We start from the raw sequence: 27,890 nt of genomic DNA, 5'->3' as shown, positions 1-27,890 counted from the left end.
CTTGACATAGAGTTTCTCCACTCCTGGGAGATAAAGATGTGCTAATTCCCTTTATTCTCCTGCTTTTCTAAAAGCTCTCTGCTCTAGAAGAGCTCTGGTTGCCTGGTTTGTGAGCCCTTTGGACCCCTCCTGTGATCCAGGCTGGAAGTGGAGGGTGGGAACACGGTTGTGTGTCTGCTGTGGGGGGTTCAGAGAGCTCACAGGGGTACAGAGGGTACCCTGTTCCACTGCTGCACTGCTCCTGTTCCCTGTTCCCTGCTGTGTGGCCCAGAAATGGCCTTTCCCTGGATGGAACACAAGATGTGACCCATGGATGGCATCCTGATTCTGTGGAAGCCAAGCCACTGCTCTCCATCTCCAGGAAACCTGTGCCCCCCCCCATCTCAGCCGGGAGAGGCCCTGGGAAGATCTGCTGGCAAAGTAAGGAGCTGGGGCTGCCTTTAAACCCGAGTTTTATCCCTCCCCCAGGTAAACATTACGGGGTTTACAGCTGTGAGGGCTGCAAAGGCTTCTTCAAGCGCACGGTGCGGAAGGACCTGACCTACACGTGCCGGGACAACAAGGACTGCCTGATCGACAAGCGCCAGCGCAACCGCTGCCAGTACTGCCGCTACCAGAAGTGTCTGGCCATGGGCATGAAGAGAGAAGGTAAGGCCTGGCCTGGCCAGGGTGCTGCAGGGAGCTTGGTGGGCACCGAGAGGCAGTGCCAGCCTTGCCGAGGGCTGCCGCCACCGCGCTGACAAAAATCGCGTTTGTGGTTTGGTCTTGCGCCTCAGCCGGAGCATCTTGTGGCCTCCTCTGGAGCCTCTTGTTCACAGTGTCGCTCGCTGTGGAGCAGCACTGAGGGCCACAGCAGTGTGTAGGTGACGGGTACACCAAGATGAGTTCCTTGATAAAGCTCTGGACTGATTTTGCTGACTCATGATCTGTCCTTTATCTCGTGACAGTTGGCATTTTTTGTGTAACTTACCTTTCGTTCAATAGGAGGTAGTTAGCTTTTAGCCCTAGGCTCTGGAAGAAAAAGCCTTGAGAATGTGACAGCTCGAAATTCACTAAAAATAAGGCCTGTCAAATTGATAGGTTGTTGTTACTTGTTTTTTAATTCTTATTGCTGTGGTGGATTTTGACTATCCAAGCTGGTTTATTCTTTCAAACTTTTTCAGCAGGAGTTGAGCAAGCTTTTGTTTGAAAACTGAAGATATGTTTAAAAAAGCACTTTTTTTAATATGCATTTTAATATGCAGTGAAGACATGCATATTAAAGATATTTAGGACTTTATATTCAATATGAGTAGTTAAATGCAGAAGATGACCCATAGTCCTAATTATATTAGCATTCAATGTAGGAATAAACATACAATTTTAAGCACATTTTAACATAATTTTTGAATGAAAGTTACTGAAAAGTTATTTTCCTCTCCAGCCTGGCCTTGGACACTTCCAGGGATGAGCTTCTCTGGGCATCCTCTGCCAGGGCCTCACCACCTAATCCAGTGCTGCACTTTTTTTGCCCTTGGGAAGAAGAAAGCAATTCGGTCTCTTTAAGATAGCTCTTCCCCTAGTGGAATTTCAGTTTAGGATCTAAACTTCCCCGGCAGTGCCTCTTTTCAATGGTCTTGTTAAATGCTGACTGCGTCTGTTCTAATCTAGCTGGCAGGACAGGCTTTTAGCAGACATGACGTGAGAGTGACCCCGGCTCTGTGCTGCTTTCTCCCCTTACATCTTCAGAGCCACACTTGCCTCCCTGACAGGCTGATAAAGCCAGCCCTGCTCTGGCCCTGGCCCACAGCTCCAGCCTGGGAGCCTTTGAAGAGCACTTAGGCCTGTCTGGGGCGCTGAATAAACGGGGCAGTGCTGGAGCTGCGCTGAGTGTTGGGCAAACCCTGCCATGCTCAGTTTATGGGGTTACCTGAGGACCAAAGTCACCAAGTGTCACAGCTGTCCACGCTGGAGGTGTGGGGGGATTGCCAGGGCACCCAGGGGACCTCCTTGGCCCTGCTGAGCTTAACCCTTCAGTGCTCAAAATAAATGTTGCTGCCTCAGCAGACCATGAAGTGGAGAGATTGAGGCATGGGGGCTGGCATTGCCCTGGATGCAGAGCAGTGGATCCCATGAGAGATGTGCAGCGGGGTGAGGAAAATCTGATCCAAAGCCTGAGCCTTGGGAGACTCAGATGAGCAAAAAGAAGCTAAGAATTCTCCTGTGTGTTCAACGGGAGAAATACAGAGCATCCCCTTCCTCTGGCACTGCATCCAGAGCCTTCCACTGGCAGCTGGAGACCCAGTTACCTTTCAGCCCCCCAGGATAAGGTGTGTAGGGCTGGGAAGAGCAGCAGGAATGCTGGAACTCTGCCACCCTGTGAGCAGGTACCTGCTCCGTGCCTGCCCTTAGTGGTGATTGCATGGGCAGCACAACTAAAAATTACAGGTCCATTAATTAATTTCTAAATGGTGGTAGAAGTCCCCAGGGAGCACGTACAGTGTGAGGACTCTATTAATTCATCTTGATTAACATTATCACAGTGAATAGCAAATGAATTCATAATGATCAGACAATTATTTAAAAGTGTGACAGATGGGATCCTGGTAACTCCAGGAGTGCACTCAGGCAGTGCTGATGGATCTGGTGAGGGCAGTGCTGGGGAAGGGCAGGAACTGGTGATGTGACAGTCATCATGTTAAAGCTGGAATAACTCCCTTGCCTCTTGTTATAAACCTAAAAATTCAGTGTCTCATGGAAATGTCTCAGTTGTCCTAAAGCTGAAAGTCAGAAGTTGGATCTTGCTGAGCTCTGGTTTTGAGCAGCTCTTGAGTTTCACATGTGGTATCCCCCTGGTTTGTCAAGAAAAGGGTCTCTTCCCATTGCACCCATCCCAGCTGACTGGAATTGTCCTCTCCTGCTCCCACCTCTATTTTGGGGAAGAGTTTTGGGCTAAATCCTGCATTGCTAATTCCTTTTGCCTAAGTATTCACATCGTAGCTGGCTCTTTATCCTCTAGCATAAACCCTTGTATCTTTTAAGTAACAGAGCCTGGGTTATGGGCCTCATTTCCCTAAAAAATGTCTTGCTCTGGAGACCTAATTTATATTTGTGTAAAGGCACAGCAGGTTCCTGCTGGGAAGTATCTCTCCTGTAGCCCAGAGGTGCTGGGATTTGGTGGAAGCACAGTAAAAGCCTCTAAAGTGAGTGCTGGAGCTGAGTGAGAGGCAGGCCAGGGGTGGGGAGAAATGCTGGGTGATGCTGGGAGGAGGAGTGAGAGCCAAGGTTGTACTCCATTTAAACAGGGTAAAAGGAAAGGGGTTGTTGGGCGAGAAGTTGGATTAGAGAAGTAAAATCAACCTGATGGAGGTTGGATCCCAGCAGCTGAGGGGTCTCCAGTTGAACATGCCAGGAGCAGACCCAGAGGACTGGACCCTGTGCCCAGCCAGGGCAGAAGCAGCAGCAGCGTACCCAGGGTAGCCCTGCTGGGGGACAGGGATCCTTCAGGGCTACAAACCTTGGCTTAAAGAGGGGAAAGCCTGCAGGAGCAGAGGATTCCTCCTGCTGTGTGCATCTCTTCTGGCTGTTCTCTGTTAGAAACACGTCAGAGAGATCCCAGCATTCCCAGTGAATGAGCCCCACACTCTCTGAGATGCTGCAGCCATAATAAATAAGCAACTGGGAACATTTTTTTCCCCTATGAATTTCTGCCAGCTGTGGAAGGCCTTGGGTTTTTGTACTCTGTCTCCCACTAAATACCGGATAGTCAACAAAATTAAGATTACCATCAGGGATCTTGACTAATGCAGGGGTTATTATTGTGGGGGTGGCTGTTTGCATCCAGGAGCCGAGCTCTCCCTGCTCGATGTGTTCCTCATCAGGGTCTGAGGTGTCTGTGCACCAGCAGCCTTGGGTTCAAAAGGGAAAAAGTGGGAACTGCCTCGGAATCAGGAAGGCAGAGCTCTTGTGAAGAGGTGGGGGTGAACACCGAGGGGCTTGGGATGGGGGGTCCTGTGTGGCAGGGGTGACAGCAGAGGTGACAGGCTGGGCGGGGGCGTGGTGAGCTGGGGCTGTCCCGTGTGAGCAGTGCTGGCAGCGCCTCGGGATCGCACAGGGAGCAGGAAATACCAGTGAGGAGCCTTTCCCATGCTCCCGTGGCCGCCTCACAGGGAGCAGGGTTGAGAACCGGCTCCTAGAACCTTCCCCTGGCTGTGAGGGGCTCCTGGGGAGAGCCAGGCCGGCTCTGCAGGACCTGCTGGGCTGCCAGGTTGGGAGCAGGGCTCCCACGTGCCAGGCTGCAGGCTGGAGTTTGGTGCCACATGGGTGAAGTGGCTGTTGGTGCATCTCAGAGCCCATCTGGAGAGCAGAGCGCTGTTCCCCTGCAGCACCTGCAGCTCAGGCTGCGCGCCTGATCCTGAAGTTGTTCCTAAATCCAGGTGCAGGTACAGCTGCTGTGCCGAGATCCAGAGCCGTGCTCGGAGCATCCAGGACATCTGTCCAGCTGCACGCCTGGTCTCTGACTTCAGGGCTTCACTAAACTTCACAGCCTGAGTTAATTCTCCCTCTTCCTGTGTTTGTGCGTTGGTTTTCCCCCTCTCACTTGCCAAACTGAGGGGTTCAGCCTGGGAAAGGTTGGACTTGCAGCCATCTCCACAGCCCAAAGACCTTCCCATGTCTCCAGGGAGCTGCTCGGTCACTTAGCCCAGAGGGACTGAAGATTCCCACATGGACTTGTGCCTGATCCCCTGCCATGGCTGTGCATCCCCCTGGAGTTTGGGCCTTCCCAGCTCCTGGACCATCCCTCAGGGGCATGAGGAATCTGGGGAGAAAGAGCAGGAATTCAGGTTTCCAGCCCACTGTCCAAGTGAATGTGAAAGCAGGCAAGTGGCAACAGCCTAGTGAAGGGGCAGAGTTCAAGAGCACAGTTATTTTTAGGAGTAATTTTGGAATGGAAAATGTCTTCGAGCTTAATGAGCTTGTTTCTTATATCCTTTTAAAGTGCTGCTCTTTAAACCAGCTGGTTAAATTATGCTGGGTTTGGGTTTTTTTTGTTGTTTTAAAAGATGCTCTTAGGTTGAGAAAATGGGTTTGGCTTATGGTTTTCTCTCCTTTTGTTGCTGTTTGTTTATACTTCAGTGTCCAGAGAGTGAAGTGAGCTAGAGATTTTTTGCTGTTGTTTTCCAGAGCTGTTCCTCTTGTGAACTAACTGCATGCTAAGATTTCAATCCAGTTTTTAACACTCTGAAGTTACACTTTTTAATTATCACGGTGGTATTTTGCATCCCTTAAAAAAATTACAGCGTTCAGTTGAAAATGTTGGAGGAAAAAAAAAAAAAACCAAACCATTTATTTCATGTGTCATAGCTTTTGAGGTTGTTTACAGTAGCAGAAAGCTGCACCTCTGAAAAAGAAAAAAAAAAGGTGACACACGAAAGCAAAGCAGAAGAAACACTGTCTGAATTAGTTTTCTCAGCTGTCTTGGCATTTTGGATGTAAACAGGTACCTGGGGCATAAATGCTTCAAGATGCTGATGATACACAGCAAAGATGTGGCTTCATGAAAGGCAGCAGAGCCCAGTAAATTCCAGTGTGAGAGAAATGGAAATCCCCAATAACCCCCAGCCAGCACCTCATAAATAACCAGCTACCCACCTGCAGGATGGGGGAAAACTAAAACTGAGCAGGTTTGGGGCTCTCTGGGCTGAGCTTTGGAGCTTTCCCCCTGTGCTCTCAGTTTCCCTGGGCAAATCCCATTTTTGGGGAGTGAATTATCCTTTCCCCATGGAAAGAACAGCCCCCACCCTGTTGCTCCTGGAGGGATGGATTTCCATCCCAAAAAGCTCTGTATTGACACTGGGTGAGTGTCACTGGAGCTGCTGTAGCCTCCAGGTCTCTCCCAGCAAATAAACAAACCTGTGCTGCTCCTGCCCTCTCAGAAACACCATTGCCCTGTGGAAAATCCTTCCTTTGGGCCTCTCTCTCCCTCCACTGACATTCCTTTGGTGCAGAAGTGCAGCGCCAAGAACGTGGCCACCCACAGGGGTTGTTTGGGCACCAGTACTGGGTTGGGTGGCACTTTGCAATGGACTCAAACCTGCTTTTTTAGCCATCAGATGCTGCCCCATGAGCAAAGCCAAGGTGTCCAGTGTGATGTGGACACCTGCAGAGGATGGATCTGGCACTTTGGCACATCAGCCCTCAGGCCTGGATAGCTGAGGCTCATCTGCAATCCACAGGACGAGACATTTTGGATTTAAAAGACACCAGAGGTCACCAAGGAGTGGTTTGGACACATGGGGCTCCATGTCTTGCTGTACCATGGCCTGGGGAAGTGCAGATGGGCTGGAGAAGCTCAAGATGAAACATGACAGCAACTGGCCTGAGGCAAGTACAGACCAAATCAGGCAGAATAACAGGAGAGGCTCTTCATCAGGTGCCATGGAAAACACAGGCTTCTGTCCTTGGCTGGGCTCAGACATAGCTGGAGGAGGTGGGGCTGCCTCTCCAAGCTCTCTGACTGCATCTTTTTTTCTCCGCAAATGGATTGCAAGGTTCAAATGCTTCCCTTATGTTTAGGAAATCAGCCTGGAAAGGCTCTCAGCCATCCGAGGCTCCTTGAAGAGAAATAAAAGCATTGGCACAGCCATCAGCACAGGGGAGAGGGCTGGGAAGCTCAGCTCTGGAGACACGGGGTGGCCACAGCTTGGGAGAGCTGTGCCTTGCATGAGAGGGTTTTCTGGGATGCAGCAAGCCAAATTCGTGCCTCAGCTCCTGCATTTGAGGTGGATAGACCCACGCTGTTCATCCAAAGCTCTGCCACCCTCAGGACCAGGAAAATCAGTGTTGTTGGGAAGCTGAGAAGAGCAAGGTTTTTCCTGTTTTGGTGCCACCAGACAAGCTGCCAGGCAGCTACCGCCTTGGTGTTTCTCTTCTTAAAAGCATAAATAAAAACTAAACCCACAAAGAAACGCAGTTCCCAGACCAGATCAATTTGAAAAATATATTTTTGTCATCTCCACTGTGGTTTATTTGACTGATCCCCAGTGGAATGGGGAGTGGACTCCAGGAATGGTCTGCATGGTGAGGGGTCTGCTCACTGCTGGAGATTTTCCCATTATTTCATGGGTAAAAAAAACACTTGTCCTTCTTTCTTTTCCTCTCTTCTGTGTGTTGGTTTTTTTCCTACATCTCAAAGAACACAGTCCCCATTTATTTCCTGAGATGGTGATGTGTCCCTCAGCACCTCTCCTAAGAAGGAGCAACAGCTTGTCAGGTCCTCAGCAGCTCCAGGGTAATGCTGGTGGCAGGAAATCCAGACATTTTCCACTGGGCTTGTGCCTGTAGAGATTGGGGACGTAGAGGACTCTCCTAAAAACATGTGACTGTGAGTGCCTGGCAGCTCCCTGCTCCTTGGATGTCTTCTCAGCTCTGCTGAGTATCTGAAGCCAGGATGGCAGCACCTGCAGGGAAATCCAAGTCTTGGAACCCACAGAATCCATGAGTCTGGAGTTCCAGCTGCAAATCCCTGCCCCTTTCAGGACAACGTGTGGGGCTTTCCAGCCCTGGGGCTCTCAGGTGCTTCAGGGTGGATCCAGAATTAGGGAGGTGGAGACATGAGGTTGGAACTCACTGGATCCTGAAGAGGGACTTTGGGAGTGCCACACCTGGAAGGATGAGGTGACAGTGAGGTGATGATGGGAGGAGGGTTCTTGTGTACCCCAAGGCAGGCGCAGAGCTGCTGCAGGAGCAGTTCTGTGGTGCACATGAGGAATGAAACTGTTCCCACTTCATTCCTGGTAGGGAGAGAAAATAGGATCAGCAACTGAGTCAACAGCCTGGCAGGCATCCCCAAAAGCTGCATCCATCCCAGGGCCGGGCAAGTGTCCTGCATCATTCCCAAGGGAGGGACAGCTTGTGTTCACAAACTCTGGGTAGTGTGAAGAGAACCAGGAGGAGCTGAGCTTCCCCTGCTCCTGCAGGTGCACTCCTCAGGGAAGATCTGTGCATGAGGCATCATCCCAGGGAGAAGGGAGGATAATGGGGATCCACATTCAGCACTGGGAAAGAGCTCCTGCTTTCCTGCAGGGAATGGGATGGAGGGATGGATGAGGGATGGATGGATGGATGGATGGATGGATGGATGGATGGATGATGGATGGATAGAGGATGGATGGATGGATGGATGGATGGATGGATGGATGGATGATGGATGGATGGATTGATTGATGATGGATGGATGGATGGATGGATGGATGGATGGATGGATGGATGGATTGATGATGGGTGATGGATGGATGGATGATGGATGGATGGATGGATGATGGATGGACGAGGGCAAAGGTGAAATGATTCCACACGTGTCGTGCTGTTGGAGGAGGCTGTCTGGGCTTGGCAGCAGGGTGTAGAAGAGCAGATAACACTCCCTGGGGAGGGCTGGGTTTATCTTTGGCTGCTGGATGGGCCTGTGCCATCTGCTCTGCCCAGAGTGTTTCTGCTGCAGTGCGGGCTGTGCGTGGGGCTGAGCTGGGATGAGTCAGCTGTCCCCTGACCAGCTCTGCAGGGAGCTGCAGCACCAATTTTCTGGTGCAGCAGCTCCGAGCTTGGATCAATAGAACAAACTCCTTATGTGTCTGATCTCTGCCCATCTGTCTCTTGTGTTGTTTGTATCAGCTGGGTTCAGCCTGATCGCAGGCAGGTGCTGTCGAGGTGCCCTGTAAGATCCTCTCCTACAACCCTTGAAGTGTGTCTGACTCTTCAGGCCAGGAATGTGGCACTGATGAGGTTGAGATTTGCAGATGGAAGGCTTTAAGTAGCCCCTGTCTGCCAAGCCCTCTGCAATGCTTTGCCCCAAATCCCAGTGTCCAGCACGAGAGTGTGTTTTTGGGGTTAACACCATGGTGGAGTGACCCCAGTGATCCCAATTTTGGACCTTCATCCTTGAGAGCTGCTGCCAATCTCCATCAGCACTTCGGCATTTAAGTCTTTTTATAAGATCCCATTTGTTGAGGCTTTGCCTTTCTCTCAGGCTTTCGTGTTATTTAGTAGGTGTTTCATCTCCTCTAATGTGCCCAGAGGAATCCTGGTGCATCTGTGCTGCTGAGGAAGGCTTGGCATTAAGCAGAAACTTCCCTCTTTCTGATGCTTGGAGAAGCAGGAGAGGGTTTGGAGGGGTGAAATTGAAGCAGGGTTTTATGATGGCTTGAAAAAGAAGAATCCACGCCAGATGGACAAAAGCCATGACACAAATCTGAGTTTACCTGGCTCTGGCAGCCCAGCAGACAACGTTGGTGGGCCTGGGGAGCCTCTGCAGCCCAGAGAAGTTTGCAGAAAGGAACCTCTTGCCTTTTTGCATAGCAGCTTTTACATGGAAGAGCCTGAGCTCTGTTGATGTGCAGCAAACAGCAACGCTGAGGGATGGGAGGGGGAGCCTGGGAGCTGGGTTAATGGGATCAATGACCAGAGAGGGCTCCTTTAGCCTGTATCTCAATTTCCTGGGGTTTATTTTATTTTATTTTATTTTATTTTATTTTATTTTATTTTATTTTATTTTATTTTATTTTCCTGGAGTTTCATATTGTATGCTTTGGTTTGGCACGTGGCATAGAGCTGGTCCCACTGATGGTCTGAAAAGCCTCGTTGTGTCACAGACACCTCTGTTTTCCCCCAAACAACACCTGTGCCCCTGCTGCTGTGCCTGAACATCCCATAACCTGCTTCAGATGCAGCAGTGGGGGAGTGCTGGGGTAATTGTCAATAAATAGCAGGGTTTTGACGTTATTGGAGTGCCTCAGCAAAGACCTGGGTGAGTTCAGAGAGTTGTGCCTCACAGCCAGAGATGCTTGGGCTGTTCTCGAGCAGAGTGGGCTAAAATGTGCTGTGGGAAACAGAAAAGTGTGGGATTTAGGGTCTGTGACAAGGTGATGGAGAGAGTTCCCACTGCAACTGCACAAAGCTGCCTTCCAGGTGTAGGAAAAGCATGTGCAGGTTTCCAAGGGAGGTCATTAATAATAATAATGTTGTTATTAGCATCTAGTAAGTGTTTCTCATCTCTGAGCTGCTCAGAGATAATTCATCAGCATGTGACAGGCTGCTGGCAAGATCATTCCCACCCCACAGGATTTGGGACAGGTCTCTCCTGTCTGTCTGGGGCTTGCCCCGAGCCAAAGGCAGGAGGGAGGTTTGCATGGAGCTCCTGTCCCACAGGAGCTGGGCCAGGGAGCTGGAGAGGGACACGACGTGGCCTCCAGGGAAATTCAGCACTGCCAGCCTCAGAGGTGGCTGAACTTGGGATTTCTGCTTTAAACGGACCTCTTTTCTTTAGGATTCCCTGATACTATCCATTCACCCTGTTCCCTCTCCTGCAGTGACTCCAAGTGTGGCTTCCTTTGTGATGCTTTCCATCATTTATTTTTATTTCCAAGACCTGTCCCTCTGCAGAGAAGGGGCTTTCCCAGCAGAGGCCCTGTCCAAGCAGGATCATCCCCGGGGAGCACACACAGAGCTGATTTCCCATGCTGGGGCTGCTCCCTGCCTTCCCCAAACCTCACATTCCCTGGGATATCCCAGTCTGGCCACAGTGGGAGCAGAGATCAGAGGGGGGTGCTCCTGCAGGATGCTTTGGGGTTTCATGGCCACCTGCAGGGCCTGGGGGTGACACTGTGAGAAATGCTACTCACTTCCAAAAACTTTAAAAGGTTTATTTAAAAAAATACAACAGAAGACTGAATAGATAAAATATTACAGTGCCGGGAGCAGAGGATTTTTCCCACCATGTGCTCATCCACACAATGGAGGTTTGGCCTTTTAACCCTTTAGCTCCTCCAAAATTCTGTCCACTGACTCCTTCTTCACTGTCCAGTGGTGGAGATCACTTCCTTAAATCTTGATTGGATGTCAGCTGTTGCCAGCTCTCCCAAATGTCCCAAACCCAGGCCACCCCTGGTAACAACACAAGGGAAGTAAAACATAACTGTAAACCTATAAAACTTATCTTAAAATATGTACATGATATTTGCCTTTTAATTGTGAGAGTCAGCCATCACAGTGTGGAGATGACAGTGTGGTCAGAGAGTGAGAAAGCCAGATTGGCTTTCCCATGAATTGGTCTGGGAAGTTTTGGGGAGGCAGAGAGAAAGAATGGTAAACAAATGGCAAACCTTCTGCAGGTGATGTTTGTAATAAGTTGTTTTCCTCATAAGATGCTTACCGAAGGGTGTCTTCTTAATTAGCAGTCATGTGAAATGTGTTGATGAAATGACCAATCAGGCCCAGCTGAGTGTATAAAAGAAGGGGCTCCAACAAGCTGGGGGCTTCCAGCCTCTTTAGCCTTCTGACCTGGAGTCTGTGTCACTTACCCGTTCCTGACTCAACGGTGACAATCGCGCTGCTCATCTGTCCCAGTCTGACTGTGCCACTGTCCCTCTGTGTCCCTGCAGCCGTGCAGGAGGAGAGGCAGCGGGGGAAGGACCGCAACGAGAACGAGGTGGAGTCCACGAGCAGCGCCAATGAGGACATGCCCGTGGAGAAGATCCTGGAGGCTGAGCTCGCCGTGGAGCCAAAGACAGAGACATACATCGAGGCAAACATGGGCCTGACACCCAGCTCGGTGAGGCACCTCAGCCCAGCCCTGGCATTGGGGACATCAGGAGTGACCATGAGGACAGAGAGGGGTTGTCCTGGGTGGGAAAAAAAAAAAAAAATGGAATTCTTTGCTCTGCTGTAGGCTCTGTGAGTCAGCCCAGCAGCGGGAGAACAGAGCCAGCAGCCACCAGCGTTTGGTGTCTTCTGTCCCACAGCCACAGGGAAGTGAGAGATGCTGTAAGGAGTAATTAAAAGGCTCACAGAGAAGGTTTTATTGTAAATTACAGCCCTCAGTGCTAAAAGGCAGGAAGACACTCTGCTCTGAAGCGCTCAGAGTCCAATCAAGGCAATAAACAGACCTGTGTGGCTGAAGTGCAGAGAGATAAGAGCTGGAGAATGAGGGTGTGACTTCTCAGGTGCAGAATTATGCAGCTGCTTGGCTCTGAGGAGAGAAAACCTGAAGAACTTTTGCCTATGAGTTGGCTTTCAAGTTCTTTTCCCAGTTAGAAAGTCGCATTATAGCCGGGCCTGCTTGGGGTATCTGGGCTGTACCAGGATGTTGTGTGCACAAGAGAGGGAGGACAGGGAAATGGGACAGCCTGGGCTGGTGGAAGGTGTCCCTGCCCATGGCAGGGGGTTGCAATGAGATGGTCTTGAGGCCCCTTCCAACCCAAGCCAGTCTGGGATTCTATGCAGAGTGAGGGGAAGTGTTTGGGGCCCTTTCCTATGATATTCCCTTCTCAAAAGGGAGGAATCTCCCTGCAAAGCAGCAACCTCCTAGTGTGAGAGCCAAACCCTCCTCTGAAATTCCATTTCCAGGACAGACCCTCTACATTCCAGGCAGTATTTAGGGTGCAGTCCCCACTCCTCCATAGCCCCTTTTCCCATGAAAGCAGTGGGAATAGAGAAATTCCTCTGAAAAACAGCAACTGAGGCTGCAGTGGGAAGCATCTCCTTGTGGCCACAAAGTCCTTAGAGGGACTCAGAGGTTGAACTCTGCCAACATTTGAGCTGGCTGAGCCAAGAGAGGAGCTGGCTTATGCACTGAAATATCCCTGTGCAATTCCTGCTGGGTGGCTGTGAGGCTGAGCTGATGAAATGCAGCTATTCTGAGCAAGTGCAAGGACTCTGCAGTGTTTATTTTCTGATCCAACAATACTTTTATCTCTCTCTTTATATGAGGCTTGGAGGGTTTGAGTGAGAAATCCCTTCCCATGGCAGGGGGTTGGAAATAGAGCATCTTTAGGGTCACTTCCAGCAGAATTTTGTGAGGGATCTGGGAGTCGGGACATGTCTAATTGGCTTTTTGGGGATGCTCTTTTTGCAAAGACAGCTTTTCCTAGCATTCCTTAGGTGGCTCTTGGATATTCAAGGCTTCGTGGTATGGACAGAGCCAATCCCTCAGCAAAACTCTCCAGGATCAGGCAGAGAATCAGGTCCAAACCCTCACCTGCATTCAGGAGGAGGATCCCATCCCCATGAGGCTATGAAGAGCTTTTTTTGGAGGAGTTAGTGAGGGGCTCAGAGAGTCTCTGACTGTTCTCAGGATCAAAAATCCTTCAGGGGAGCTGGAGCCAGCCTTGTGCTGACTTGAAAACAAACCCCAGAGAGAGAGCTGAAATAAATGGCTTCGTCTGGCACTGCGTCTCCTCAAATTGAAAGCTGGTTCCTGCATAATTCAACATGCATTACTGTGAACAAGGATGTGTGTTGCATCTAAATAGAAGCAGGAGGCTTGTTGAAATGCCCTATTATTGTCAAGCACGAGGTGACATTTGTAGCAGGTTTAGCAGATGGATGAGATCAGCAGCTCCCGGTGATGAGGCCACCACGGGATGAGGAGAGGAAAGACAGAGGAGCTGCTGCCCTTCCCCAGAGCCCAGGTGATGGAAAGGCAGACAAATCGAGGCCCTGATAAACACAGGGAGAACATGAGCTGTTTGCTGTTGGCCTCGTGTGTTGGGTGCTTTGATTTGTGCCTCTGCACCTCAGGCTGGTGACCTGCAGGGACATTTCCAGCTGGCTGTGCCAGGCTGGGATGGTGGTGGCAGGGTGATTTAGGGATTAGCACCCTTGTCTCCCACACAGAATGGGTTAGAAGGGACCTTAAAATCATCTTAAAAGTACCTTCCACTGTCCCAGGTTCTCCAAGCTCCACCCAGCCTGGCCTTGAACTCTTCCAGGGATGGAGCAGCCACAGCTTCTCTGGGCACCCTGTGCCAGGGCCTCCCCACCCTCCCAGGGAAGAATTTTTCCCTAATATCTGCTCTAACCCCACTCTCTTTTAGTTCAGATCCATTCTCCCGTGTCCAGCCACTCCACGCTCTCGTGTCTGTGGCTGTCCCCTTGTGCCATGGCCCTGTCCCAGGGGGTGGCTTTGCCTCTGCCCCATGCCTTGGGAATTTGGGCTCCTGCCCTGCAAGCAGGGCCTGGGACAGGCTCCGGGCCAGAAGGCAAAGCCTGTAACTGAGAGCTCTCCTCCCCATGAGCTTTTAATTGGCCTTTGAAGGCCCAGTTTCAAGTCACCATTTTCTGGAAGATGCCTCCAAGCTGCAGTTTTCCAGGAGGATCAGGTGCCCTTTGGCTCTGTCACACCCTGGCACCGTGCCCTTGCTATTTGCTGCAGGAGGGGATTTGCTTTCTGTGCACAGGGAGGGTTTCCAGCACTGCCATTCCCCTCCTGGAGCCAGGCAGGGCCCTCTAGACACTTTTAGCTGCTTCTCACGCTCCAGTGATCGGGTTCTGCCAGGAAGAGCCGTGGTGGTTCCAGGAATTGCCATCTGAGGTGGAACTGAAGCTGAGGATGAGGCTTTGGAGCACCAGAGCTTGGGGACAGCTTGTGCTGCCCACGGAGGGACAGCCAGGGCTGGAGTACCTGGAGCCCCTGCCCAGGAGCCAGCCCTGATGAAAGCTTTGGCAAAAACATCTAATTTACCTAAATTATCCCTTTTGTGGGGCTCTGCAGGCCCTTGTTGCTGCAAGGGTTGGGTTCTGCTGGAGCACAGCTCATGATCCCCATCCCACCTCACCTGGATGCCAGGGTTCTCCACCTGGCCAAGCAAACTGGGATATCCTGAGGTCAGGGATGACACCTCTGGTGTCCCTTCTCCCCCTTCCTGCCTCTGAATATCAACATTCCCAGTGCTTCCAGTGAAACCCTGACTCCTGCAAAGCTCCTCCTCCTAGGCACTTCTGGCTTTTCCTCTTGTCGTGGGGAAATCCTGTCTGATCTCCTTCTCCCACGAAAAGCCCAGGCCCTGCTCACCTCTCCTTTCTCAGGGAAGAGCCCCAGCTCCCTGTCAGTGAGGCTGCTCTGCCCTTGCAGCCCTGGGGGGGCTGCTGGAGGGGGGTGGGACAAGGGGGGCACATCCCTGTGCAGTGCCAGCCTGTGCCCATCCATCTCCGCACGCGACAGGTGGAAATACTTCCAAGGCAGGTGCCCTGAGCTTGCCAGATCCTGGCTATTTTAAGCCTGGAGAATGGGAGATGTTGGCCACCGAGGCACAGAGCTTTGGCTTTGCTGGCAGGAGTGTGGGGCAGGGCTCTGAGGGGCACGAGGGTGACTTGGCAGTGTGGTCCTGCCCAGCCTGGGAGGGGGCTGTGCCACAGGTTACACTGACATTCGTGTCTGCCCTTCCCCCTGCAAGCCAGGGGTGAAGTAAACACTTCTCCTCCAGTTTGGAAACTGCTCTTTTAAGGACATGGAGAGAAGCTAATTGTACAATGCAAGCTGCTGGATATCAGCAGGGATTACAGTGGGAGATGGGAAGGGCTCATACATCCCTGTCCAGAGAGGTAAACCCTACAGACACACTTGGATCAGCGAGCTCAGCTTTCCCCAGGGTTAAACAGGCTCTTCCAGTTCCTAATCACAGATCCACTTGAGCACTTGAGCTGTGAGCAGTTCCTTTAAACAGGGATTTGGTGTGTTTAGGCTGACTGTCCTCCTTGAGAGCAGATGGTTTCTGTTACTGGATAATATTTCAAAGGAAAGGGGTTTTCTCTTTTTTTTTTTTTTTTTTTTTTTTTTTTTTTTTTTTTCTTTTTTCTTTTTTTTTTTCCCCTGTAATGCTCCCTCTGGTGCTGGTTTATAGAGCTGGGAGCTGCTGGAGTCTGCCCTTCCCCAGGCTGGAGCTGCTTGAATTCATCAGTCAGGGTGATGGATAGGGAGTCTCAGCACTCCCAATTCCCATGCTGGGACTTGCTAAAAACTATTACAACCCTTGTGGTGGAGCAGCCAAATCACTTCCTTTGCCTGTGAGTGATAACACCCACCTTGGGGATGGCAGGCAGGCTGCTCCTCCAGCCTCTCTTTTCCTCACTCTACTTTTTCCAAGCTTTTCCATCTCTTTTTTAATTTTTTTTTTTTTTTTTTTTTGGCAGCCCAATGATCCGGTGACAAACATCTGCCAGGCAGCAGACAAACAGCTTTTCACCCTGGTGGAGTGGGCCAAGAGGATCCCCCACTTCTCCGAGCTGCCCCTGGATGACCAGGTCATCTTGCTCAGAGCAGGTGAGTGACATCTGTCCCCACATGGTGCATGTCCCCTGGGACAGGCTGTACCCTCAGATTTAGGTCCTGGCAGCTTGCGAATCTTTCATTGGTTCTTGATAGGCTCTGATCATTTGGTGTTTAAGTAGGATTTTGAAAGCCTTCCCTGGGATGTGTTGGTGAATTGGGTCCAAAATGGCCCAGCTTCATCTCCGATCCATGAGGAACTCAGAGATGGGTGCTGGATGACTTAAACCAAAGGAGTTAAACTCTGCCTTCCTCCCAAACTGAGGCTTGAAAGACCAAGCGGGCTCAGGCCCCCATGAAATTTTCATCAAACTGAAATGTTTGATCATAATTAAAACCAGAAAGGAGAGAAAAAGTACATCTCACTTCTTCTCCCACCCACCAAGATGAAAATAGAACTCTCAGGGCTTATTTTAAATTTCCTTGTGCAGGCAGGGGGCTGCAGGAGCAGGATTTGGGAGGTGGAAGCAGTTGGCTGTAGGAGCGGTCTTGCCCTGTGGAGTGAATTCAAGCTCCTGCTGCTGTACAAAGCTCATGGAGGGCAAGAAACCAGGAACAGAGCTCGGGAAGGATGTGTTTGAGACATGAGGTTCTTTGTAAGCCAGGGACGTTGAAGTCCTTGGTACTTCTAAAGTTCCTTTTATTTCCCCCAAATTCACTTTTGCTCAGGTCCTGCACCCTTCCAGCATGGCTCCTGCAGCCCTTGGGTGAAGGTGCTCCATGGATTTTGCCAGAGCTGGCTCTAGGCCCCGTGGAACATCCCAAGTGTGGATTTGAAGAGGATTTCTAGAGCCTCTTGTGAGAGGGGATGAGCAGGGAAGCCTTTCTACTTCCCAGGGATCTTTGAGGGCTTTCTGCAAAGAGCTGAATTCAGACAAAGCTCTGCCTTTTCCTCTTGGGAACTGGAACCCAAACCCACCATGGCAGTTCCAGGTTCTCCTGTCTCTTAAGCAGGCAGCTGATTAAAACTGGAGCTGGAGAACTCCTGACCTGTGTTCTCTGTTTGTGACTCACTCCACACAGCAGGAGAGGGGCTGCAAGCCCCATCACATCCCAAATTTCATGGTGGTTCCAATCCTGAGACTGCTGAGCAGCTCCCTGGAGCTCCATGCTCCAGACATCTCTGCCAGAGCCTCAGATAACCTTCCCCAGGTTTTCTAACCAGTGGCTGGATGTATTATTGAGTGGTCTGCTGAGAACAGCTGCCCATGAAATATTGAAGCACTAAAATCCAGCTAAGAGCCTCAGTCAGGCATCCTGGGAGGCAGAACAAGTGGAGCACACAGCTCTGGACGAGCAGTGCTGGATGGGCTGGCAGCAGCTTTCCTCAAATCCTGAATCATTTAAAAACACTCCCTCTCTGAGCTGTTTAGAAGGGAAGGAAACCTGACTTTTTAGGCATGTTTTCCACCAGTTTTCTTGTTTCCAAGCTGAGACAGGAATAACCTGATGTTTTCTCAGCCTGGCAAAGGATGCTGAGCGTTACATCCCTGCAGCTGGCTTTGTAGGGCTGGTGGGGAAACTTGGCAGGGAGATGGATTGACAGGATGGCCACTGCTCTGACAGAGTGCCTTCCCCATCCCAGAGGAGCCAGAGCACCCCTGGAGGCTGCAGCCACCCTGTTTGGTGAGAAAGGAGTCACAGAATTCTGCTCTGCCACTCCAGAGCTTGGGCTGAAATGCAGAACTCTCAGGGGAGACTTGGTTGGTCTCTAATTCCAATCTGCTGCCTGTGGTTATAGTGAATTTTTCCTGCCTGCCTCTGTCTTGGCAGCTCTTTGGGGATGTTCTGGTGAAAGCCAAGGTAGGAAAATCTTCTCCATTTCAGCTGAAACATCCCAGCTCTACATGGGAATAATCCAGAGGAAGGATGCTGATGATCCAGTGCTCCTGCACTGGAATCAGCCCAGCTTGGGCTGGGTGTGGAGAGCCAGCTCTGGTTCCTGTTGGTTGGAGCTGCTGTGGGGCTGTGTGTGACAAATTCCCATGGATGTGCCTCTGGGACTTCCTCTTCTCCCGGGAGCAGGGTTTCTGCAGGCTCCTTCTCCTCCATCCCCCTCAGGTTTCACAGTGTTGCAATCCCTGTGAAAGTGCCAGGCCTCACCCAGTAAATAGCCAAAGAAATGTTCCCGTGGCTGGGGTGGAAACATCCTGTGGCCACTTAGGAAAGAGTGAACTTTATTCCTTGTCAACATTTCTGATGGCACAACCCACGGCTGCAGCAGAAGGTAAATGCAACACACATGGGCCTTGTGTTTATTCCAGGCAGTGAGATGTGTTCTTGCGACAGGAGAGGTGAGGGATATTGTTGTGTTGCTTTTCCAGCCTGGGAAAAAAAACCCTAAATCCAAATGTCCTGAGGTTTCTGGACCAGAACTCCAGAACATGTTCAGGCCAGGGGTGTTGCAGAAAACCCCATCTTGTTTTACTGAAGATGCTGCTCCTGGCTGGAAGTCACCCAGATTTCCACCCTTCAAGCCTGGCAGCATTTCCTCTCGTTGGAGCTTTGTTTCAGGACTTCTTGAGCTTAGCCTGTGATGGATTTAGGAATTGAAGAGGTGTTGGATTGGGAAGGGGAGCTGGAAGGTGTGGAGGTCACATCTCCCTTCCCTTCCCTGTTGGTCTGGGCTCAGAGGATGTCATTCCTATATCCCAAAGCAGCCTGTCCAGCTGATAAGACTAAAACCTGTTTTCCAAACAGCTGTGGAAGCAGTCACAGACGTGGGACTGTGCAGAGAACAGCCCCAGTCCTTCCCAGTGTTTTCATGGCAGGAGCAGCAAACCCACAAATAAAGCCAGAGATTTCATGGTCTCTTTTACAGGGCTCAGGGCTGGTGAGTGAACTTCTGTGGCCTGAGGAGGAGCCTGATGAGCTGATAGCAAGTGCTGATAGGGCTGGAGCTGCTGGGAGGCTGAGGGCAGAGGGGAGCTCAGGGCTCCACACCCACGAGGAGCTTCAGGCAGAGCTGTTTGCTCGCTGTCTGCACGGTTTATAGAGGAAACTGCTCCCCTTATTAGCTTTATTTTTAGTGCATTAGGTTCCTGATGTTTTTTTCCTTCCCTGACATCCAAGAAAAAGCTGGCTCCCCCTTCCTTTCCCACATCCAGCCACGTTCCTGCACCAAAGGCAGTTTCCTCCTGTTAGACAGGTGACCCCACCGAATCCCAAACTTCCTGAGGATCCCATGGCCCTAACCTGCAGCCTCGCTGGTTTTCTCCTCCCCAGGGTGGAACGAGCTCCTAATTGCCTCCTTCTCCCACCGCTCCATAGCCGTGAAGGACGGGATCCTGCTGGCCACGGGGCTGCACGTGCACCGGAACAGCGCGCACAGCGCCGGCGTCGGGGCCATCTTCGACAGGTGGGCAGGGATGGAGGGCTGGGGTTCCATCAAACCACCGTGCCTGGACACCCCCATCCCTGTCTGCACCCCAAACTGCCTTCCTTCCTGCTGGAGGGGTCGGAGGAGCCCGGGATGAGGGAGTCCATCCCGTGAACACACACGCAGAAAACCCCTCCTCTGAAATTCACCAAAAAACCCAACGGCCCCAGACAGGGAGGAGTGCCCAGTGCAAATCAAAGCCCCTTTCATGGGGTCCAGATGCCTTCTAACGTTACGAGGGGGCCACTCCTTTGTTCCTTTTCATCTTTAATTGGACCAAGACGTGATTTTATTTGCACAATGAAAAGGCCCTGGCAATACTCAGCAGGTTCCACCGGCATGTCCCGAGGGCTCTTTAATCTCAGCCTTTGGGAAAGTGTTTTAAAGCCAGGCTTGCAGGGTGTGTGACCCACAGCGTGACTCCAGACGCTGCTGAAATGCTGATTTCTCTCCCTGAGACTCATCTTGAGTTGAAACCAAATCACCTTTGCTGCTCTGCTCTGTGAGGAAATTGTTCTTCGGACCTGGGTGACATCATTTGTTCCTGTGAGGTCATAAGTGCAAGATCATGACTTTGCTGCAGGATCTAACATGAAAAACTGGGCAATCAGTGGAAAATACTTCAAGACCGACACCTTCAGTAAGAGCAAAGGGAGCAATAAAAATTACCGGCAGAGGAAATTACTTTTAGATACCTGTTGGGGTGGGTTTTTATTGTTATTTTTTATTTTTAGGCAGCTTTCTCAGGTGCCAGAGCCTCTCGGTGAATGAATGAAGGCAGTTTTTATGGTCCCTGTTGTATCTCACAGGAACTATTGATGTTCCTAATGAGCTATTTTTGATGGAGGAGGAAAATGAGGCCACATCCTCAGCTGGTACAGGCCAGCACCATCCCCAAGTTCGTTAAACGTGACCGGAGCTTCTCGCTCCGGCTCTGACACCTGGGGCTTTTCATTCTTTTTTTTTTTTTTTTTTTTATGCTGAGTCTGTGCTTTCTCTGTCCTTCTGCAGAGTACTGACAGAACTGGTGTCCAAAATGCGGGACATGCTGATGGACAAGACAGAGCTGGGCTGCCTGCGAGCCATCGTCCTCTTCAACCCCGGTACGTGCCTGGCTCTGCTCTCCTGGCCCCTCTTGGCTGCTCTTCTGTCCTTTTTGGCTCCTTTCCTTCCCCCAAAAAGCCCCGTTGGAAATAGCAGAGGGCACCCAGATGCCATAGGGCAGGAAGGGAGGCGGGGGTGAAAGTTGGTTTGGTTTGGAAAGGATCTTAAAGCTCATGTTGTTCCAAACCTCCTGCCATAGGAAGGGACTTTGCACTGTCCCAGGTTGCTCCCAGCCCTGTCCAGCCTGGCCTTGGACACTTCCAGGGATCCAGGGGCAGCCACAGCTTCTCTGGGCACCCTGTGCAGGGCCTCCCCACCTTCACAGGGAAGGATTTCTTCCCAAAATCCAATCTAAGCCTACTCTTGTTCAGTTTACAGCCATTCCCCCTTGTCCTGTCAGCTCTCCCCCTTTTAGAGTGACTGTGGAAAGAAAGTTCAGGTGCTTGAGGAAATTGTCCCTGAATTAGAACAAAGTGGGATCTAGATGTTGTTGAAGAGAAAAATATGGATTAGAGCAACACCAGAGCATGGAGATAATTGTCTCTGCTTCCCAACCTCACCATCCAAGGGCTTTTATTACCTGCATTTCAGGAAAAGCCCTTTGCACACCTGGAGAGGCTGAAAGGCATGAAGTGTGCTCATAAAATACACAAAAATTTCCATTTTTGACCACAGTATCACAGACTCTGGGAGGGTCACGCTGCTCCCTTTTTCCTCTCAGCCCCAGCTGCCCAAGGGAAGAAGAAGTTTCAGTGCCAGGGTTTTTCTCCAGCATTCCAGGGGGCAAATCCCTGTGCAGCAGGAGCCAGGCTGCACGTACCTGCACAGCTCTCTGGGAGGGATCTCTGCATTTCAGAGTGGATCAGAGCAGGACCAGATGGCAGCCAAGGACAAACCTCCCCATCCACCACCACCCCTGCCCTCCCAGAGCACAGTTTGTGCCCAAGCACAGCTCCTTGCCTGGATTTTCCCACCACAGCCAGGCCAGGCTGTTCCAGCAGGGTTTATTACAGTTTCTTGGGTTTGTTTTTCTTCTTGACCAGTTTGGTTTTTTTTTTTTTAGTCCCCCCCCACCCTGCCCTCCTTGTAATCAGCAGTAATTTATTGTCTGTAATTTGGGATTAGCTGTATATGGTCAAAGAAGGGGAATCTGGAGAGGTTCCCGTGGCACATGTGCTTGGGAATATCGATTTCTGCACTGTCCCTTTCATCCTGCTAAAAACAGATCCTCACTGGGTCCTGTCCTGGGGGCTGTCCCAGAGCAGGGGCTTCTCCTTCAGCCCCACCACAGTGCTGGAGGGAGAAATCCCACGAGCCCAGGGCTGGAGGGGGAATGAAACCATTTTAAATGAGGGTCTTGAACCACTGGAATGAGCCAAAATATTTGGGGCTGGGGTATGAGGTTGAGGAAAAATCTGTAATCGCGGGGTAAGCCTTTGAGTGCTCCCCAAATCCCTGGAGCTCAGAGCTTGCAGCCACACTTTGGTGGGGCTGCAAGAGATGGAGGGAGTGCACAGAGGGCTTCCTGCCTGCCTGGGAAGCCTGGAGGTGTTTGGCTGATGGTTTTTGTGTTGCCTTTCAGACTCCAAGGGCCTGTCGAACCCGGCAGAGGTGGAGGCGCTGCGGGAGAAGGTGTACGCGTCGCTAGAGGCTTACTGCAAACACAAATACCCCGACCAGCCCGGCAGGTGAGCTCCCTGTGCCCCTCCTCCTGCACCCTCCCCCCTGCAAACCCCCTGCAATGGGTGCTGCAGCTCCCAGGGTCCCCTCTCTGCTCTGGGCTCTCTGTTCCCAGTGATTCCCTGTGGACAAACCCCTCATTTCTACCCGCTCCAGCTGCGAGCATCCCTAATAAACCTCCCCTGTGCAGTGCACAGAGCTCTTTATTCCCTTGCTAGGAAATCCAGCAAGGTGGGCAGAGCTGAGGAGCCCCAGCTCCCACAGCCCCAGCGCTGGGATGAGCACATGTGGGAAGGGGGTATCATTTCCCTTTTGGAAACCACGGCCAGCGAAACCGCAGCAAAAATAGGACTCACATGGAGTTAATTTTCGGTGGCAGATGAGCATCATTGCTGGGAAGTGAAAGCCTCAATTGATGCTCTTTTTCTCCCCTCCCTGCCTCCCCCAATCCAGCTGGGAATGGGAGGGGGGATTAGGAATGTGTTCCTGGACGGCTCCGGAGCTGAGTGGGCGCATTTTCCCAGTTAGAGCCTGGAGCTGGCAACTGCCAATTAAGTTCCTGACAGCTTCTTGAGAAAGCAAGCAAAGCACTGGAAGCTGCTACTGGTGCATGAATGCTGGGGAAAAACAGCCCAGGTAACTGGGATTTACATCTCACCTGGCATTCCCGGCCTTGTGTGGATGGTTAAATGAAAAGGATGCTTTCACAGCAGTGAGTGCAGTGGGCAGAGCGTGCCCTCAGAAGGGATGTTGGATTTGGTTTTTCCCCCACTTTGGGTCCCAGAGTGCTGGCAGATGAAGAGAGGTGTGTTGTGAAGGGATTTCTGGTTGGTTTGAGGCAGGCAGAGTGGGGATAAGGGTGCCATGGGGTGTGTTTGGTTTGTGGTGAGCAGGGGGATTGAGAGATGAGCACAGGGCACGGAGCAGGGCTGTCACCTCTCCCAGGGGTTTGTGTGCACCCAAGCTGCCTCCTCATCCAGAAAGCTTTATTTAAGTGCATTTCTGGAGCAAATCCAGAGCCAGACCCTGGACTTTGGCAGTTGTGGTGTTGCAGAAGAGCTGTTTCTGGCACCAGGAGAGCTGCCTTGGGTATCATGGCCAGCAGCTCTTCTGGATTATTCCCTTGGTGGGGCGAGCTCTTGCTTTGCACACTGTGCAGGATCTGCAGCCCTGGCACACACGGGGTGGCACAGGGGACAGCCCCACTCCCCAAATCCCCACCAAGCCACCATGCCTAGCAGCACAGACACTGAGCCACCAGTCCACAGCACTTCCCCAGGGCTCTGCCTCAGTGCTCAGTGGTGTTTGGGGGAGTGTTTGAAGCCCAGAAGTTGCACCAGGGGCTCTGCAATTTCATCTCTCACTGGCTTTAAGTGACCTTGGGCTGGGAGCCTTCTTGTGTGGTGTTCACACCCATCCTTGGTGCAGACCTGAGAGGTTCTGCATGCTCAGGGATGTCCTGAGAGCTGTGCAGGGCACTGGTGGCACCATCCCAGGAGGTGCCTCAGGAGGGTGAACCCGTGGGCTGGGAGGCCGGGGTTGCACAAGAGCTCCCCAAAGTTCTCTGGAACTCTGGACATGTTGCTGGCACCGTGTGCTCACCAGCTGGGGCTGCAAACAAGTTCTCCCTGTGGCTGAGCCACGTCTGGGACCTTCCCCTGCTCCATGCTGTGGGATTTCTGGAATCCCCACCTTTTCAGGTGCCCCAAATCCCCACCCAGCAGCGGCTTGGGAGCACCCTGTAAACACCAAAAGGGAATTTTTCTGCACAGAGAGGCATTCCCAGGAAAAACCCAGCCCTGCTCCCCCTGTGCAGCCACAGGGAGGGCTGGGTGCCTCAGGGAATCAGGAATCAGTGCTCTTTTCTCCCCTCCCAGCCCTGGCACATTGTGCTCTGGGCTGGTTATCTCACAGTTAAACATATCCGAGGGCTGGAGCCATCATCTGGTTTGGTTTAAAGTGAAACTTCCTGAATGGGATGGTAGGACTGATTTGTTTTTCCTGGCTCTGCTCCCAAGGTTCTCGCCAGCTCAGCAGAAAAAAAAATAGGGAGAGGGAACTGTGCATGCACATAGAATATCTGTGTGCTTGTGCATGTCTCTGTGTGTGTTTTCTGCAAAGTCCCATTCTCCCTGGCCCTTTGCTGCTGTTCAAGCCCTGATTTTGCAGCAGGAAAAGCTGATAACCCTGCTGTGGCCATGAAAGGGCTTTTTCCCTGGGTTGGGAGCACTCACACAAGGAGGTGACATCCAGTGGCACCTGGGGTGCTCCAAGGCTCTCTTGCAGGAGCTGGTGGCTTTCTCCTGGCTCCACAGCTTCTTGCCACCCTCCGAGCCCCACACCCAGCAGCTTTTCCCTGGTGAGGATGGCTGTGGATGGCTCGTTGCCATCCTGGCCCCTGAGCTGCCAGCTCTCCCCAGCCCTCCTGCCTCGTGTGACCTGAAACCATCTGCTCCAGGCAGGGCAGGGTGTGGGGAAAGGGTCGTTGTGTGCCCACCTCAGAGCCATGGGAAAAGGGGAGCACCCCTGGTTTGCAGTGCTCCCTCCAACTCCTGTGTCACAGACCTTGGTGTCACCCCTGGCTGGGCCCCTGGTGTCCCCCTGCCTGGCCAGCAGCCCCGGGGCTCAGCTGGCGATGGTCAAACCCCAGGGAGGGCTGGTGGGGCTGCTCAGGAGTGCCCAGAGCCTGCAGGAAAAGGGGCATCACCCAGCCAAGTGCCAGCTCACCCCACTGGGCATCTCCTCCAGCCCCTCCCCAGCTGTTTGCACCTTTTCCCTGACCAAAACTTGGGCTGCTGATGCTGCTTGCAGCACTGCCAGTGCCAAGGCTGATCCCGGGGTGCCTCCTCTCGATGGCTGCAGCGCAGGGACCCCAGCAGCATCTCGGGATGCCCCCCGGTCCAGGGCTGCCCTTTGCTCTCTTGTTTCACCCTTTCAGCTCCGTTCCCAGCACGTGTTTGTTGTGAATCTCCCCGTGGCTGCCTGATCTCCGAGGCTGGGCCAGAATTCCTGATTTCCCTGCACAGCTCTGGGTGCAGCCCCACGATTTGGTAGCAAGAACTCTGACTCCAAACTTGGGGGGCCGGGGCAGAAGCAGGGCTGCACCTGGGGATGTCTGACCGTGCCGTGTCTCCCTTTCCCCAGGTTTGCCAAGCTCCTGCTCCGCCTCCCAGCCCTGCGGTCCATCGGCCTCAAATGCCTGGAGCACCTCTTCTTCTTCAAGCTAATAGGCGACACGCCCATCGACACCTTCTTGATGGAAATGCTGGAAGCGCCGCACCAAATGACTTAGAGACCTCTGCTGGGTCAGTCCCTCGCCCGGCCGGGCTCCCTCGGGGCCCTTCCACTGCTTTCCTTGGCCCCAGCCCGTCCCTCCCTGCTGCCCCCAGCGCCGGAGGCACCGTCTGCTCCGGGGGACCCCCGGCCTCCTCGTCGCCTGCCCCCCTGTCCGTTCGCTGTCACTGCTGCGTCTCCAGACCTGCTCGCTGGTTCCCTGTGCTACCTGTAGAGAAGTGGGAGCGGAGAGAGCTTTGCCAACCCCCGCCGTGCCATGAGGTTTGGGATGAGCCACCACGGGCTGGTGTCACCCCCAGCCCTCCCCTGGGGACAAGGACGGTGCCAGCCCTCGGGGCAGTGGGGTTTGGACGAGCCTGAGGGGGAGTGGTTGGACTCTGCCAGATTGCAGCTGGGCTATTTTCAGAGGATGGAGTTTTTGAAAAAAAAAAAAAAAAGAGAAGAAGAAGACAAAAAAAAAAAAAAAAAAAAAAAGAAAAAACTTTCTATTTTTGGTTTTTAACTATTCTTAGCAGTCTCGGTAGTTACTTTGCGGAGGGAGAGGCGGTGCCCCCTGAATGAGTCACCCGTGGCTGCACAGAGCCTTCTCCTTCCTCTTCCAGAGGATTTGGGACTGAGCTGAATCCCAAAACACGGCGGCCGTGGCACAGGGAATGCCCTTTGGCCACCCCGGAGGGCACCCGGGCATCGCTGCCCACCCCAGAGGTGTGGACTGAGCCAGCTGCAGCGCTTGCTTTAAGGCTGCCAGGGCCTCCCCGTGGCCCTTCCCCAGCTCCTGGGCACTTGCTGGGACCCCTGCCCTCAGCAGGGCATCCCAGTGCTGCCCCAGTGCATCCCAGTGCTGCCCCAGTGCATCCCAGTGCTGCCCCAGCATCCCACCGTGACCCCACTCCGGGGTTTTGGCTCACCCAGGAGGCTGCCCCTGTTCTTTCAGCCCTGCAAAACACTGCAAGGCAACAATTAGTGGGAGTGCTCGGCCTGGCTGCTTAATTGCACCTGTTAATTAGTGGTGAAGCAAGAACAGGGCTTCCCCTCCCCTGGATCTCCCCCGTGGGGGCTGGGAGGGCTCGGCTGGGTGGGGGATGTGGCAGCACCATCACCCCTGTCCTCTCCGGGATTCTGAGAGCACCAAAAGCACCTTGGCTTTTGCACAACCCTTTCCTTGAGTCTTGGTGTGACAGCAGGGAGCTGGACAGGGTTTTGGGGACAGGAATGTGCCCCACTCCCCCCTCCCATGGGATGGGATTCCCCCAGGAGTGTGTGGCCAGAGGTCAGCAAGGGAGAGATCCCCCTTCACCCCTCCTCATCAGGTGTCTCCAGTGCCCCACCAAAAACACGAGCTGGAGAAAAAACAAAGCAGAGGGAATGATGAGGGAGGTTGGGAAGGGTTTTCCCCCTGAGAAGGAGGTGCCTGTGGCCAAGGGCTTCCCCACCACTTCCACGGGCTCTGTGCTTTAAAAAGCAAAGGGCGAGGTCCCAAAGATCCTCTTCTTGCTCCCCATGGTTTGCAGCTGGTTGAAAACTCCTCCTTTGCTTCTGGAAGGGGATGGAGCAGCACCCACCACCTCACTCCCACCTCTGGTTTGGAGGGGACACCGTTGCCTCCTGCCTGTTGTCATCCAAGCTGGCAGCTGGAGTGCCCAGCTCCATCCCCTGCAGCTCCAAAATTCAAAAAAACGCTCAGGATTTCAGGTGGCAACTCCCCCTGGGGCTGGCCCGAAGTGGCGAATCGGCAGAGGCAGGCAGAGCGCCTTGGCTCTGTTTCCCCAGCAGCCTGCAAGCCACTGAAAATATTATTAAACAGCTTCACCCTGCAAGGATTTGCCAAGGAAACGAGGCAGGAGAAATGAAATCTGGTGAGGGTGCCAGGAAACACGAGCAGGCTGTTCCCTGCCAGCGGGAGGCTGGCGCAGCCCCAGGGGGGTGCGGGGAGGTGGCAGAGCCCCGAGCCCACCCAGCCCCTGGGCAGGCCCCAGCAGAAAGGAGTCTGGGACTTGCTTGGCACGGAGGAAAAGCTTTGGGGAAGTTGGTGGATGTTGCACTAGATAAACCCGCTGGTCTCTGGTGGGTGGAGCAGCTTTTTTCCTGGGGGGTGGCTGGGGAGGGGCTCTTGGATGCTGTGGTGGCTGCAGGGTGGCACAGTGGGAGATCCCATCCCATCCCTTTCCATTCTGTCATGTTCCATCATCTTCCATTCCCTTTTTTCCCATCTGTCCCCATCCCATCCCACTGTGTCCCATTTCATCCCATCCCATCCCACATCATCCAGTCTTCATCCATCCCATCCCCATCAGCATCTGACCTTACAAAGCCAAGGGGGAGGCTTTGCAGGCCCCAAGCCCCAGGTCAGGATCA

The 27,890-nt window shown here is 52.5% G+C and overlaps 1 protein-coding gene across 1 annotated transcript in view; it reads left to right on the top strand.

Moving 5' to 3' along the window:
- Nucleotides 1-26,032, top strand: part of RXRA (retinoid X receptor alpha) — a 97,697-nt gene extending 71,665 nt beyond the window's left edge. Inside the window, exons 4-10 of the mRNA XM_068211097.1 lie at nucleotides 469-648; nucleotides 11,415-11,584; nucleotides 15,943-16,072; nucleotides 19,304-19,436; nucleotides 20,469-20,560; nucleotides 22,144-22,249; nucleotides 25,386-26,032. Coding sequence (XP_068067198.1) covers nucleotides 469-648; nucleotides 11,415-11,584; nucleotides 15,943-16,072; nucleotides 19,304-19,436; nucleotides 20,469-20,560; nucleotides 22,144-22,249; nucleotides 25,386-25,533 — 959 coding nt within the window. The 3' untranslated portion in view covers nucleotides 25,534-26,032. The remainder of the gene's footprint in view (nucleotides 1-468; nucleotides 649-11,414; nucleotides 11,585-15,942; nucleotides 16,073-19,303; nucleotides 19,437-20,468; nucleotides 20,561-22,143; nucleotides 22,250-25,385) is intronic.
- Nucleotides 26,033-27,890: the final 1,858 nt, after the last annotated feature.

Source organism: Anomalospiza imberbis, chromosome 21 (assembly GCF_031753505.1).
Source record: "Anomalospiza imberbis isolate Cuckoo-Finch-1a 21T00152 chromosome 21, ASM3175350v1, whole genome shotgun sequence".
Taxonomy (NCBI): domain Eukaryota; kingdom Metazoa; phylum Chordata; class Aves; order Passeriformes; family Viduidae; genus Anomalospiza; species Anomalospiza imberbis.
This window is presented reverse-complemented; position numbering and strand designations above follow the sequence as displayed.